General features: G+C 32.4%; 1 protein-coding gene across 5 annotated transcripts; it reads left to right on the top strand.

Moving 5' to 3' along the window:
• LOC18598521 (transcription factor HBP-1b(c1)) lies at nt 5,195-14,146 on the top strand. Of its 5 annotated transcripts, XR_001928165.1 has the most exons (13): nt 5,195-5,414; nt 5,696-5,877; nt 6,799-6,935; nt 7,569-7,639; nt 7,749-7,940; nt 8,198-8,272; nt 8,383-8,442; nt 9,054-9,131; nt 9,256-9,307; nt 10,196-10,467; nt 12,378-12,626; nt 13,126-13,453; nt 13,796-14,146. XR_001928165.1 is itself a non-coding variant. In XM_018121783.1 (12 exons), exons 2-12 carry the CDS (start codon nt 5,780-5,782, stop codon nt 13,270-13,272), a joined length of 1,395 nt encoding a protein of 464 aa, XP_017977272.1. In that variant the 5' UTR covers nt 5,195-5,414; nt 5,696-5,779; the 3' UTR covers nt 13,273-13,752. The 5 variants fall into 5 exon arrangements, 4 of the variants coding, with proteins under 4 accessions (XP_017977272.1, XP_017977271.1, XP_017977270.1 ...); XM_018121783.1 differs by lacking the exon at nt 13,796-14,146 and having other exon boundaries at nt 6,835-6,935; nt 13,126-13,752; XM_018121782.1 differs by lacking the exon at nt 13,796-14,146 and having other exon boundaries at nt 6,832-6,935; nt 13,126-13,752.

The raw sequence follows: 15,739 nt of genomic DNA, 5'->3' as shown, positions 1-15,739 counted from the left end.
TAGTTTTATGAAAATTATTTTACAAGAAAATAGTTTATTTTATTGAATATTTTTATTATATTCAAATGGTCAAATTTTCACTTCAAATGAATGTTTTACATATTTAATTTGTTTTTAAATCATTAAATATATATTTTTGGCTTACCTACTACATTTTTAGCAAGTTTCGAGGTTTTCAACAAAAATGACGAAAATGCCCCTGTGAGCCAAAAAAAATGTTATGTTATGATTTGAAAATGATTTGTAATCCTTCGTATTTTGATATTTGATAACTATTGCTCACCAAGGAAGTGCGAAAGCTGATACGAGAGCCTTGCGAGGTTTCGATCGACATTCGGGGTGAAGAATGTTTGTCGAGGCTTCGCGGCGGTTGTCATGGGCTCGATGGGGAGTTCCAGGTCGTGACATTGATTATCCAACCAAGGATTTTCCCAACAATTCCACTAATAACTGGTGAAATTCACAAGCTTTCACCAAGCTTTACAATGACTTTTACAAAGTTCAACCAAAACCTTTTACACTAGTTTTTCACGAGCTAAACTAAAATCCAAAGTGGTTTTTCAAAAGCTCAACCACAACCTTTCACAATGATTTTTCACAAGCTTAACCAAAACCCAAAGTGGTTTTTTAAAAGCGCAACCATAACCTACAACAATGGTTTTTATCGGGATCAACCAAAACCCAACAACCAACTTTTCTAGGCTAAGTTGGAACCTTTACACTCAATCAAGAAATCCAAGCTTGAATAAATCCCTTAGAGTAACTCGCTCACTCTAAGTGTACAAGAAGAGAAAAAATAAAAAAGTACCTATGATCACTTACTTGATCTAGATAGTACAAGATGAAGTGCTGAACACTATTACAAATATTAGCGTTTAAGTGCAATAAGGTGCAAAGAAGATTTTCTAGTTTTTCAGCTTTATATCACTTGGAAGCCTTCAATTCTCTCAAAAACTGATTTCTAACCATTGGAAGACCCTTTTATACTTGGAGAAACAACTCTGATGGCAATTTGACAGTTTATGGCCGTTGGAAACAGTTGAGGATGAATTCTAATCGTTAATCTGTCTTGTAGTGCTCTGATTCAATTTGCAGACAAAGAGCTCTTAGTCGACTGACTTGGTCGACTAAGTTGGTTCTGTTTCAAGTTGCAAATTTTGGTAGAGAGCACTTAGTCGACTAGCTTGATCGACTAAGTTGGTTCTGTTTCTCAAACTCTTCAGCCCGCCATTCCTTCAATTTGAAACTTGGTCAACCAACATTCTTCCTTGTTTCACCAATAAGCTTCCTCCTTGTTAGATAGTTAAATCTTGTTATTTTTATCCCTCTTTTTCTTTTGATATACTCTTTGAAAGATTGATTTATTAATTTCATACATTAATTTTCCTGCACACTCAAGTAAAGGCATTAGACATAAATGAATGGGAATATTTTGCTATCATCAAAAACATATAAAGTCAACATTCTCTTTCTCTTATTTTTGATGATGACAAAACACTCCTAGATTAAAAGTGCAATGTCTATGTTCAATATGAATGCTTCAAATCTTTATGCATAATGAGTTGCTCCCTCTTAGTCAATGCATCTAGTTTTTTTTTAAAGATTTGCAATAAACTATTTATCATATCCATAACAGCTAAACAAGATATACAATGCTCACAATAGCTAAGCAAGATATATTGAATATCCATAATAACTAGCACATAATATTCTATAAAATCCTAACTAAGCATCACATACATAAATTAAACATGGAAAACTATCACACTCAATTTAACTTACTTTTCCTTATCTCCTTTTTTGCCATCATTAAAAAAGATATTCAAAACTCCACCTTAATGAGTGCATCTAAATTTTCCTTTAATCTTTAAATCAAACTTTAATGAATAAGAATCATAAGCACTCATATACTTAAGTCATACAAGCTTATAGATATAGTTTAATAACTTCAAGAGTCAAGCTTGTGTCTATATAAGAACAAATGTATGGGAGTTAAATCATTTCAAGAATTTGTCAAAGATTACTCAAATAATATTCAAGCAAATTTCATCATTTTGTCATAATCAAAACTATAATAATTTTAAAGCTAACAAACTCTACTTCACTACTCACCTTGGTAGCTTTATAATTGAATCCCTTTCTAAGAGTTTTCAAGTTATTTTAAAAGCTCTCTCTTTCTCTCTGTAAAACACCTAGCTAGTGAGAGAAAGTATAGGAGTAAGACTTTTAAGGGTTTTTAAGGTGAAAGAGTAAAAGAGTATGAAAAACTCTATAACAAGGTGTGCAAAAGCATGAAATTTGAGGTTAACTTGAGAAGGTGATGGAAGCTCTGAGAGAAGCTTTCATGGAGGATGAAAGAAACATGAGTTGGGATGAGAAGAAGAAGAAGCTGCTGGAGAAATGAAGAAGCTGCTGGGAAAATGATATTTATAGCTAAAGCTTATCCAAACTCTACTTAAATTATGAAAATGCCCTTAACAAGTTGGCTTGTTCTCCTCCAATCCATTGTGCAATCTTTTTACTCTTTTGACACTAGGACAAAGTCCATAATAGTCTAGATATACTCGAGTTCACGAAAACTTAAAATTTTGACTCGAGATGAAAAATGACCATTTTGCCCCTACCTTGGAAATCATCATTATTTCTATTTTCTTCATCATTTTATCCTTATTTTCATCATTCATTTATGCCTTAGGCCTCCTTAGGCCTTAATATTGTTTGAAACCTACTTTTGGGAGCTTACTAAGGAAAATGACGAAATTACCCCTAGTTCGTTTTATCGCGTCTACTTCTAATTACGTGTCTATGGAGGTCGAGGTCTTACAAGTATAAATATAATCATTTTTTAGGACTGAAAGGGGGACTTTGGAGGAGCAACTTCAAAGGCAAAAAGAGCTTTCCATAAGGAGAAAAGAAAAGGAAAATTTTGGAAGAAAAGCTTGACAAAGCTGTAGCAAATAGAGTTTTCTCTCATTAGCTTATTTTTCTCTCTTTAAATCTCCTTATATTAATGCTTAGTTTTGCTAAAATTTTGTTGTGAGCTGTTGAAATGTTAAACTAAACTTCCATTCCTAAGATTATCGTAGATATTAATGTATAGTTTGGATGCTTGATTGACGATTACTTGTTTTATGGAATATTTAGTGTTTATTTAAATCTGCACTTATTTCTTATTTTATTAACTGATCACCAATAGGATGTGTATGGATTTTTAGATAATACTTGACAAAGTTAGTCTAAAAAGACCATGGTTTGGGTAGCATATGATTATTACAATAAAGAGGTAATTAGGTGATTTGTTAATAGGGTAGACATATACCTATTAATTATATATAGTCAATTTAGAAGACCTATACTTAAAGAACTTAGCTTAATTAATTAGCTATAGACATATAGAGAATTAAATTAAGTTAGGTCATTGTACGATACCTCGATAGAGAATTGTACATGCTTAAGGATCTTAAGCTAGCATTAGTTTTCCATAAAAGTAGGTAATCAGACAATCTTAAGTCCAAATGAAGCATTAATTGAAACCATAATCCTGGGTACTTCCCTACTGTTTTCCAACTCAATTTACTTGCATTTTTTTTTTTTAGCTTAGTTCACTAGTTTAGCCTTGCTATTTTAATTTTTTCATTTACAATTAATTTTCATACTAGATTTCCTTAGATAAGATTAGATTGCCCAATTTTAATAATTAGTAAGAATTTAGATATAATTTTCTGTGAAGACGATAACTCACTCACGATTATATTACTTGTTGACCATGTACACTTGCATGATGTTTTGCTAATATGATAAAAGTTTTAAAGCAAATTGTCTTAATAAATTAGCAAGCAACACACAACACAAGATAGCATGATGATATTCTAAATGATATTGCGAATGCATGAATATAAATTGTTATTGTATGTAGAAAAGTAAGACCTTTGCTTGGGTCTAGTGGGTTATCCCCACTTAGGTCCTTACGTTGATCATATCCTTCGGAATGGGATCTAACATGGATACAACAATAATTTCTTTATAATCTATAGATTTAATTATGAATTAAATTAAAAGTATATGAGTTTGACAGAACGTAATAAAATAATAAAAATTTATTTAAATTTTTTTGAATAATTTAGGAGCTTTTTTAGATATTATGTCTAAATTTTACCATTAAACTTATACAATAATTATATATCCAGTTAAGAAAAAGTAATGAAACAAGAAACATTACTTTCTCATTTTTTAGTAATAAATTGCTAAAAATAGAATTTCTTATTTCAAGAGAAACAAAAATTTCTCATTTTCTTAATAATAAATTGCTAGAAATAGAATTTACTATTCCAAGAGAAATAGAAAGGATAAAATTTCAAAGATCCAAAACGGCTACAAAGGAAAAGAAAGAATAGAACTGGGAAAAAGTGGGTGGCTTTGAAAAATGGGAAGAAAGTTAGCACTCGATAAAGACAGCAAAAGAGGAGATTAGAATGATCTCAACGTCACGCTTTCTCTCCCCTTTCTTTCTCTCTCTTGTAGTTTGAAAAAGTGTACATCGATTAGTAAAGAAATTAATTAATTATTTCAAATCGATTTTAGGAAAAAAATAATGAAATATTTTTTAGAATAGAGTTTTGTTCACTAATTTCTTTAATCTAACTGTATTCTTTACCAGATTAGTTAAAATATTTTTATGTTAAATATAATAATGGGTAGTTAATTTTATAATTTTGAGTAAATTGCACCTGTGATATTTAACTTTTTATTTCAGTTTCATTTTCAATATTTAATCTTTGAATTGTTTTTATTTGGATCCCTAACTTTTGAAAATAATTTCATTTTAATCTTTTTATCAAATTATCTTCTAAAATTGACATAATATCGACATTTGTGGCATGCTACATTAATATTATTAGCATTTTGTGTAAATATTTTGTCAAATGTTAACAAAAGTAACGCAAAAAAAAATCAAAATAAAATCCTTTTAAAAGGTTAAAAATTCAAATGAAATAATTTAAAAATTATGAAAAATATCTTTAAAATACTTATTAAAAAAATTCAAAATGAAATTTCTGTTTCCCTTCTCCTACCTTTGAAGTAGTAATTTTTTTTTTAAAATTTATTTTATTATATTAGTTATGTGCTGTACGCTGTATGTATAGATCAACTCATTCCATGTACGATTAAAAAGTCAAAAAATAGATTAATTCTTTAGTAATATTTTATTTTATCTTATCTTCTCTTTCACACAAGCCTTCCTTGTTAGGGTTTTCCCTTTTCTTTAGCTCTTCTCCTTTTCTCTCGTTGTCTTTTCTGGCTTATGTCCTCAAAATTTACACTTCGTTTGTTCCAGCTGAACTAGCTACTTCTTCTCAGTTGGAGCTGTATGCAATCGTTGGTGCTTTGAATTTCAACTTCAAAGAAAACGCCAGGTTAATTTAGTTCAGAGATTTGGTTTTTTCCCCTTTTTATGATTGAAACTCAATTATTTTGCTATTTGGTTTGTATTCAGATTTGGATTTTGGCCTTTTTTTTTTTCCTTTTTATCTTTCTGGGTTGTTTTTATTTTGTGTTGTAAAATTGTACGGAATAGTATGTGATAGTGGAATGCTTCTTGTTTTGGTTTGAGAATTTTGATTATAATCTAGCTTATGAATTTCTTTTGGGTAACTTTATCTGAGTTATTGGGTGTATTTGGTTGACTCCATGGAAGAAATTGAACGGGTGGAAGTGGAGATTGTTGTAAAAGGATAAAAAAGAGGAGGTGGTGGATGATGATGATGGTTCGTGATGATTGATGGGCAGTAGAACAGTGAATATTGGTATAGGAAATGATAAGAAAGCTGTAACAGCGATGCCAAGCTACGTTCCTTCAGTACCCACTTCCAATCCCAGGTATTTATTCACTTTTCAAAATTGGCTTTATTCTGAGTTTTAAATTTGTTTTGATTTTCTATTGTTTCTGAGCTTTCTGTTAACTGTTTTGTACTAATTCATTAATGTTTTTCATCTTCCATATGAGCTTTGTAGTGGCCAACTCTTCATGTCTTTGGTTGTTTACAAAATCCTCTCTTTTTTTTTTTATGTATTGATTTGCAGTAAGGTAGAATTGGTTGATTTTTTGAAGTGAAAATTTTTGATGGGAGGAGGGATATTCAAGGCTTTAATGTTTGTTATAATTGTAGGCCATTAATTTCCTAAGGGGTTGAGTCAGGGAGTTAATATATTGTGTCTCTGGGGAAAGAATGGTATTATATTGACTGAAAGGTTTGCGTTCTGTGATAAAGAGCCGTTGTATTGTCCCTCTGTAGGTAGTTTTGTTGTATGGTTATATTTTATAATCGCCTTTCTGTGGATGCTCTTAAAGTTAGCACTTGTAAGCACCCATACTAAGCTGAAAGCATGTGGAATCTTTTTATGAATATGCTGGTTGACTTCTGTTCTACATTGTTTTTTGGTTTATTAACTTCCGTTTCCTGATAGTATTCTACTTATGGCAAATTTCAAAAATCAGTACTATTTCAGAGTGTGAGAATTTGTCTCTTTTTTTTGAGTTAGAGTTTGATCAAAAAATGCTAACTTGTCTTGATAAGAGGTTGATCAAACTATGATACCGAAACTGGAATGCTGAACATTTTGTATTGATATGATTGTGAGAATGTGTGGTTGGCCTCATTATGATAAATAGAGGCCGTTTAAGAATGTAGATGTTTTGTTGTGCCATGTTACACATTATGGAATATTTCTATTTAGCTTTTTCTTCTTGACTTGGGAATATGGACTTGATCTTTTTCTTATTGGGTTATATTGCTTCACTTTAGAACATGTGGTTTTGATGACTTATTTCAGCAGCACAGAGGCAAACACCATTCGTTCTTCTCGAATACCAGACTTAGGAACCCTTGAGCAATCTCTTGGATTTCGCATTGAGGATGCTGTTGATCTTACCAGAAGTATGTAGTGATGGTCTTCAATTTTCTAGTAACAGACATATGCAAGAATTTCATTTTTCATTTTATGGAAACTGAATTGCATTATGCATTCTTACTACTTTCCAGCTAAACTTATGACTAGAATATGTTGTGTATCTTGTTTTATTTCTTTATGTTGTAGCATGAGTGCATTGTCTCTTGCAACTTACCATCTATTATGCGTAATATGGGTTGCTTAATGATTTGCTTCCGGTTCTCCACTCCTTATTTGATGAGGCTGTAAGCTGTAATTAGTACTGGACCATGTTCTCTGTAACTTTTTGCACACACTATCTGAAAAAACATTTTCTTTTCTTTTTTCTTCTGTTTTATTATTTCAACTCAAGGATGTAGCTTTCTACAAATATGATTGCCAAAAGGCATAAAATTGAGGGTATGGTGAGGAAAGCAATTCATAAACCAAACATTTTCAAGATTTCTCCTGTGGCAGTGTGGCTTTGCTATTCTTCTTATTGAAGTTGCCATCATATTGCATTGCTCAATTATCTTGTTATGAAATTGAAGTTATTTCTGGACTTAGTGTTTTTTTTCTTCTTCTTTTCCTAAGGGACCTTATTTTGACATATTTTTTTATGGACAATGTTTTGTCTTTAGATCCTCTATTTAATCAAATAAAGTCAAGTACCCAGGCGATAGCTGATGCTCAATTTGGTGCTATAAATAAGGTGGGCATTTATCTCCAATAAAAAGTTGTTTTTGTTCTTCAAACTTTTAACATAAATTTAGTTACTTAGAGTTCTCTTTGTCTGTGTGTGTTTGGGTGTGGGGGTGAAGACACTTGCATCTGCAGACAACAACCTCTCTGCTGCCATTGTGGGGTCACAAACATTAACGCTTAAAAAAGATACCCCACCTAATCTTGTATCCATATCAGCTGGTCGGGAGAATTGGGGGGATTCCAATATGGCAGATGCCAGTCCTAGAACTGATATTTCAACAGATGACACTGATGAGAAAAATCAAAGGGTGATGCCTCTTAACTTTGATTTCATGTATAAAATTCTATGTTTAAGATGCATTAGTGAAACACCTTTGCTTCTTTGGGTTTTAATTTTCATTTAAACTTATGGATTTTAGAAGTTACTTTTTCTTTCATCATTGAGAAATAAAAAAGAAAAGAAAAATTGCATGTGTAGCACACACATGAACACACACACAGACATAGTGCTGGAGAATTTGCCTGCTGGCTAATAGTTATTGTGAATGCACCAACCTTTGTGCAGTTTGAAAGAGGTCAAACAAATGCTATTGTGGCCTCTGATTCTAGCGACAGATCAAAAGATAAAACAGATCAGAAGGTCAGAGTTTTTTTAATTACAAGAACTAGAGTATTTGATTGTTAAAGCAGTTTATTCATATACTATCATGTTGAACATATTATTTCTCCTTCTCAATGTCTACTTTGCAGACATTGCGTAGGCTTGCGCAAAATCGTGAGGCTGCAAGAAAGAGCCGGTTAAGGAAAAAGGTATCTCATTCATTAGTTGGTTTAATCTTTTCAATTTTACCATTTTTTTATACTCAAGCTTTTATGATATTCTAGTGGCAATTATCTATCAATGTCCAGTTTCTTTGTGTCTTATTATAAATTAAGTTTAGTGGTAATTTATAAAATCCATTGTAAAGTTGTGTAGCAGGTACACACTTATGTCACACCTTTAACTTCTATTGGTTGCCCCTCTTAGACGTTATAGAAATTGGAAAAACATTATTTTGTCCAGATGAACACAAGTAATTTCCTCAGGGAAAGTTTTTGGTTGGAAATATGAGGAAACTATGTTCTCTGACTCTTTATTTTCCTTAAGAGTATCCTTGTCTGACACATATTTGACGGACATGGATATGGAGGTCTGACCCTCCAAATAAAAGGAAAATCTTAAAGAAAAAAATAAAATTAAATGTGTCCATGTCATAGACACACCCAATCTGACACACAAGCCCTAGTCTGAGTAACAAAGGAGGAAAGTGCAGAATTACAATCAGTTTATGGTTTTTTTTTTCCAGCTATTAAAGCTCAGTTTGCAGAATTTATTAGCATATTCCTTAATTGTTAACCATTCTTCTGCTATCAAAATCTAGGCATATGTGCAGCAGCTTGAGAGTAGCCGACTGAAACTGACTCAACTTGAGCAAGAGCTGCAGAGAGCTCGTCAGCAGGTTTGCTTTGTGTTAATCCCATCAATATTGTGATGTATCATTTACATTTTTTGATGTTCAGGCTGATAATACTGTCCATTATGCCTCACATATCTTTTTTTTTTTCTCGCTTCTTTCACTGCAGGGCATATTTATTTCAAGCTCAGGAGATCAATCCCATTCAATGAGTGGAAATGGTATCTAAGCTTTATTAGTCTTTCCTCCTGGTCAATTTCATAGTTGAAATTGGAAAATCGATTTTGGTGATTTGTTGCCAGGGGTTTGGAATTCAAGTTTATTGTGTTGTGAGTTAGTTGAAAATGTTCATTAAATAGCCATACATGTGTGGATATTGTGTGATTACTGAAAAATGGAAAACAAGGTACTGAAGGTACTGTTTCTGCTTGTGTTAGACGTCGAGGAGTACCATGTCAGGGTACTGAATTCAAGGGACAGAGTTCATCACTTTAAAAGAGTCTGAAATGCTGTTCTAGCTTGGGTGTCTGTTGTAGAAATAGTTTATCTGTTTCTTGCTTCGGTCTTCAGGGTATTAAGGTCTAATATTATTGGATAGATGTTTTTTATTGCTGAATTTTTATTGACAATAAAATTTGATGCCATTGTTTGGCTTGGCCTGAACATGAAGTGATTGTTGGTTTCTTCTTTCTTAAATTTGGCTTCCATATGTGAGAACATTATTGCCCTTACTTTTTCTGTTGTTGCTATGTGGTAGTGAATTATGTTTTTATGGGTTTTCCCTTCTCTTCCCTTTTTTTCTTTGAGACAGAACTAAAATTAAAAGGAAGCGGTTTTAATCTTTTCATTTTTTAGTGTTTGTGATTTTGAACTCTTTATCTACCAATGTATCTACCATGCTAAGATATTCTTTTTCTGTTGTTGCTATGTGGTAGTGATATATGTTTTTATGGTTTTTCCCTTCTCTTCCCTTTTATTCTTTGAGACAGAACTAAAATTAAAAGGAAGTGGTTTTAATCTTTTTATTTTTTAGTGTCTGTGCTTTTGAACTCACTGTCTACCAATGTATCTACTTGCTAAGATATTTTTTTTATGAACTGCTGGCACAGGTGCCCTGGCATTTGATGTTGAGTATGCACGGTGGCTGGAGGAGCACAATAGGCAGATAAATGAGTTAAGGGCTGCAGTCAATTCACATGCTGGTGACACCGAACTTCGCACCATTGTTGACAACGTCACAGCACATTTTGATGACATTTTCAGGTTGAAAGGCATTGCTGCAAAAGCTGATGTTTTCCATATCTTATCAGGAATGTGGAAAACACCTGCAGAGCGGTGTTTTCTGTGGATTGGTGGCTTCCGCTCATCTGAGCTTCTTAAGGTGAGCTCCAGTCTTCTTCTACAGAGGGACTGCTGTCATGGTGCATGCTAGGTTTCAATATTTGGGTGCCTCAGAAAGTGGTCCATCAGAATTTACATATCTTAACTTTATTGGAGTTAGATTTATTACTAATTTGCTGGTTTTTGAATCTGAATATTGACTAAGGAAAATATTTGGGGCTTTGGTTGTTGCAGTTACTTTTTGTTATTTGCATTTTGCTTTCTAAAAACTTTTATTTAAGCAATGGGGGATCCTTTTTCCACACCTGTTTTGGTCAAATGCGAATTCTTGTTGCTAGGCAGGTGGGAGCCACCCAAAACATGCATTGAAGTAAGGTCACCCTAAAACAAAAGGAAATTGTAAAAATTAAATCTTTTATATTTGATTAAAAATAAAAAAATGTTTAAAATGAAAAATCAATTCAAACATAGTTCTCCCATAAAAGTAAAGTAATGCATTTTACTGTTCATAAAAGTTAAATATCTAAATTTTAATATTTCAAAAAAATTATTTTTATATCCAAAACATTTTCACCTTTTTCTTCTGGAAGTATAAAACAAGTAGCAAAGGTAACAAGCAACTGGAGCTTCAATGTTTCTTCTGATCTACTATTTTCTTAAGGAGTTTGGTCCCAACTCAGAAAAAAGGACGGTTAGATTGAGCTCTTCTTTTTGTGTAATCATGTTCAGTGGGTAGTTAAGCTTCAAAATATGTGGTCACCTGAGAAAATTTGCTGGTGGACTGGAGACACATTTGTTGTGCCACTGAACTGGATGTATGAGATGGCAACCAGGTTTCTTGGGATGCGGGGGCGTTTTGCTTTAGATTTTTTAATTGAAGCATTAAGATATGATATAATGCAATAACAGTGCGATGTTTCTGTTAAATGCTGTTCAATAGAGCTTGTGCTGCCTTTTGCCCTGTTTGAACTTATTTGATGTATATGAAACTTAGTTGGCTATTATTCTTATTAGTAGACCGAGACTGGTTGACCTTGCCCTTGACACAGTTTGGTTCTTCGATTGGTCTGTTTGTGCTATTGACATGGAAAAACCAGCATTGACTTGCTGGTTTTTGATACATCCATGACCAATTAGGGTTTTTTTTTTTTGACCTGAATGGGTGGGATATGGACTTGTCAAAATGACTTTTAAATTAAAACTAAGCTAACTTTTTCATATTAAATATGGGTTGTCTTGTTATTTAACTATTTTTTTTAAAGAAAACGTGAAAGCTAAAAAGTAAAAACAAATTTTGTAAGCGTAGCTTATTTGTAATTTTTCTAATGATATGAATTTCTAATTCTTATCTCTTAAGTTGTTATTTGTAAAGTTATTCAAAATATTTTATTATCTTTTACATAATCTATAACTTTTTCTTTTAAAAAAATATAATATTTAAAATATTTTATTAACTTACCAACATTTGATTTGAATGATTTGATTGTTGAACCATTGACTCTATGATATGAAGCCTTGTATTGATTGTCCAGTCTGATTCTGATAAGTGTGGTTTTCTTAACTCAATTCTTGCTGTTTTATATGGAAATATGTTATGAACTCAACTGGCTTTACCCATTTTGTTGATATAGAAGCTATGTTACATGCGTTGTTTACTTTATCCTAATTTATCGCATTTTACACTTTAAATCTACATGGGATGGTGCTTAAATCCTCCAAATTAATGTAAAACATTGCCAAAAATATGTCATACCTGTGTAAGAAACATACACCTGTATTTGATGATCCTGAGTCAATGTAACAAAGTCTCAGAGTTCTTGATTTTTAATGATTAATGTAAAGTTGTGCTGTTTTCCCCGTCTTTTATCCTGAAATAAAATCTGATGCATAGATTTTTTCTTCCCATGTTAGTTGATTGATCATTTTTAAACTTAATTGATTTTTATGCAGCTTCTTGCGAATCAATTGGAGCCTTTAACTGAGCAACAGTTTATGGGTTTCCACAACTTGCAGCAATCATCCCAACAGGCTGAAGATGCTTTGTCACAAGGGATGGAAGCATTGCAACAATCTTTGGCTGAGACGTTGGCCAATGGCTCACCTGGTCCCTCCGGATCATCTGGGAATGTGGCAAATTATATGGGTCAAATGGCGATGGCCATGGGAAAGCTAGGGACCCTTGAGGGGTTCGTTCGTCAGGTACTTTCCTTTTGGGTGCAATATGGCATTGTTTCCAATGTGTTTTTCTATCTGTTATGTGATTTGATTGTTGAGCCTTTTCTTTGTCCTCTTTTCAAACAGCAGGATAACAGTTTTCTTGTGTGGATATCCCGTCTTAACATAATTAAATGTTTGTTTATAGTATGTCAAAATTTGATGTGAATGATTGCAGCTGTACTTGGAATAAAAAGCAAGTTAAATTGAATAATACTTACATATAATCTTCTTTGGTTCTAGATAGAAGATGTCTATCTTATGATTGAAGAAGGAAATTGTGATGCTTCCACATTTTACAGCATGTAAAAATTGACTATTGCAATATTTGTGAGCAGGATAATGTCATTTCCATTTTTGTGTAAATGCAATTTTCTTTTGTATAACTGTATCTTAGGTTTCAAATCAAGTTATACTCTTATCATGTAATTTTTCCAGGGTGGTCACCAAGCTGATAATCTTTTATTTTTTTGGTACATACCAGGCTGATAATCTGCGTCAGCAAACACTGCAACAAATGCACCGTATCTTGACAACTAGGCAATCAGCTCGTGCCCTTCTTGCAATAAATGACTATTTTTCTAGGCTTCGAGCTCTCAGTTCTCTTTGGCTGGCCCGGCCACGCGAGTGAGAAGTAGATATATCCCGCTGTTTGAAGTTACTCTGAAGGTTGACTGTCATTTGATCAAATTTTAATGGTGTTCTCCTGGAGCAATGCTATTGTTTCATGTGGGTAAATTGCTCTTCTTCGACTTTGACATCCTTGAAGGATGCAACTATGGGGCAACTTGGTCACTTCGTTGTATCTATAGGTACTCCTTTGACAGTTGTAACATCAGATATGTTCCCAAAGGTGTTGTATGCTCATTACTTATGTTGTAAAACAGCAGTGCAATAATCTGATAGCGTTGATGCTAGAATTGAGAAAGGAAAATAGGGAGTGGTATATGTAACATAGGATAAAGCTGTCGATTTGTATACCGGGAATCAGATTAAAAACCAGGGTGGTAATAGTTCTTTTTTTTAGGGTGTTATGACTACCGTTGGCTTGTATATATGTTACACTTTCATTTGTAATGTAATTGATCCTATGTATTTCATAGATTGCACAGGAGTGAGGCATCTTCTCTAATAGAATTTTTGCTCTGCTGCAGCTTTAGGGACATGCTGGAATTAAACCTACAAATCTTAGTGGACTCAGTTATAGGAGGCTTTTAACAAGTGTTTATGGTTCCCCTCTACACCAAGAAATGGAAAGCAGAATGATACTTATATGATTCGAGGCAAAAACTGAATGCATTTCTTTGTCTAGTGTAATGCTATTTTGTTCAACAGTCTTAACAATCCGACATTTCACAAATGGTGCGAGGTAAATTGTGAGTATTCTGTCGGTCTCTGTCAGACGCCTTGGCATTTCTCAGTTGGTAATTTATATGTTGACTGGTACTCAATCGATATTTAATTAAGCGGCAATATTTGCCCATACGCATGCTTTAAACAACTAATTTGAACCAAGTCTTTAGAAATTATCTAAGACACAATGCACCTTATTATGATAAGCCCTCGTAGCTTGTTTTTGTTTTTTTTCCAATCATACTCATGTATTGTTTTTAGAGGTAGCAAATGAACGAGTTTGGATTGGGTCCTCTTGAGTTTGGGTCACCACTGATTTTGGTTCTTTTCGCGTTCAGATTAAAATAAAATTGATAATTAAATTTTATATTTTTAATGTTAAGTTTGAATTATTACGATTTTGAATTGTTTCGATTCAAGTTGTTTTGAATTCAGTTCTTTAACATATTTATCAATTCAAATTGATCATATTTGAGTCTGAATTTTTTCAATAGATTTTTATGTTCAAATATATTTTACCACATTTAATTATATTTTATGAAAGTATTAATCATTAATACTTGTCCAAAAATCTTATCCATATGTCATCATGTGTCATTCTTATACATAAATTGTTAACCTATAAAAAATTAAAGTTTTTCCTTCATACATAAGATCAAAAAATGTTCAAATTTCATATTTTTTTTTTATATTATTGAGATTTCATACTTAAGAATGAATACATTTGGAAAATTAAATTTGACCTAAGAAAATTCAAAGACCACTATCTGTAATACCCCGCACCCTCATTGGACACAAATAAGACCTTATTGATCAACGAATGATCGTTTGATGTGAATTTGCGTGCTAAAGAGCGACAAAGGATGAAAAGAATGTTATATAATAAAATACTTCGTGCGTACAGAAACAATAATTAAATAATAATATTTTTGTTGGAGAGGAATTAGTAAGCTAAAAGATGATTCGGAAGTAAATCGAGATGTAATGATGTGTTTCGGGACCAAAGAAAGCAAGTGAAACATTTTGAAATAAAATAATATTTTATTCAATAAAATAATATTAAAATATTAATATTTTATATGTTGTCAGAATTAGTCATGAAAAATGGAATATGACTAATCTAAGTGGGGGAGATGAAGTAAAGAAGAATTTTGAAGGAAAACGACGATAATTGTGTTAGCGTGATTTTATTAAATCGAGCTAACACGGGTAAGTAAATATTTAAACATTATGGTGACACCGCGTTGAAATGCAATCTCGATATTTTGATTATACATGTGTAAGAAAAAGAAGATAGAAGGAAATTAGAATTTTTACACATATCGGAAGAATTAATTTTAAAATATGAAAATTTGAGGGAGGTGTGTTAAATAAAATGAAGTTAAGGCATAATATGTAAATTTTATTGTTTTGAAGAAATAAAAATAAAATGAAAATAAAATGGATGATAAAATAATGAAGAAAAGATGTTGAAAAGTCAAACAATATTTTTATATGTACATGAGTGACCACATGAGTCAAGAATGGGAATGATGTGGTTTGGATGGGAATGAAGAAAAGTAAAATTTGGAACCAAGTGAGGTGAATGGCCGGCCATACAAAAGAAAGGAAGAAAGACAAAAAAATAAAGAAATCAAAAAAGAAGAGTGTAGAAATTGATGGTGGGGCCGGCCATGTGAGATGAAAGAAGAAAAGAAATGAAGAGAAGTCGGTTATGAAGAGGAAAGAAAGAACCAAAAGCCAAG

This window comes from Theobroma cacao, chromosome 5 (genome assembly GCF_000208745.1).
Source record: "Theobroma cacao cultivar B97-61/B2 chromosome 5, Criollo_cocoa_genome_V2, whole genome shotgun sequence".
In the NCBI taxonomy this organism is placed as follows: domain Eukaryota; kingdom Viridiplantae; phylum Streptophyta; class Magnoliopsida; order Malvales; family Malvaceae; genus Theobroma; species Theobroma cacao.
The sequence above is the reverse complement of the archived record's forward strand: the minus strand, read 5'-3'. Positions and strand labels throughout refer to the sequence as shown.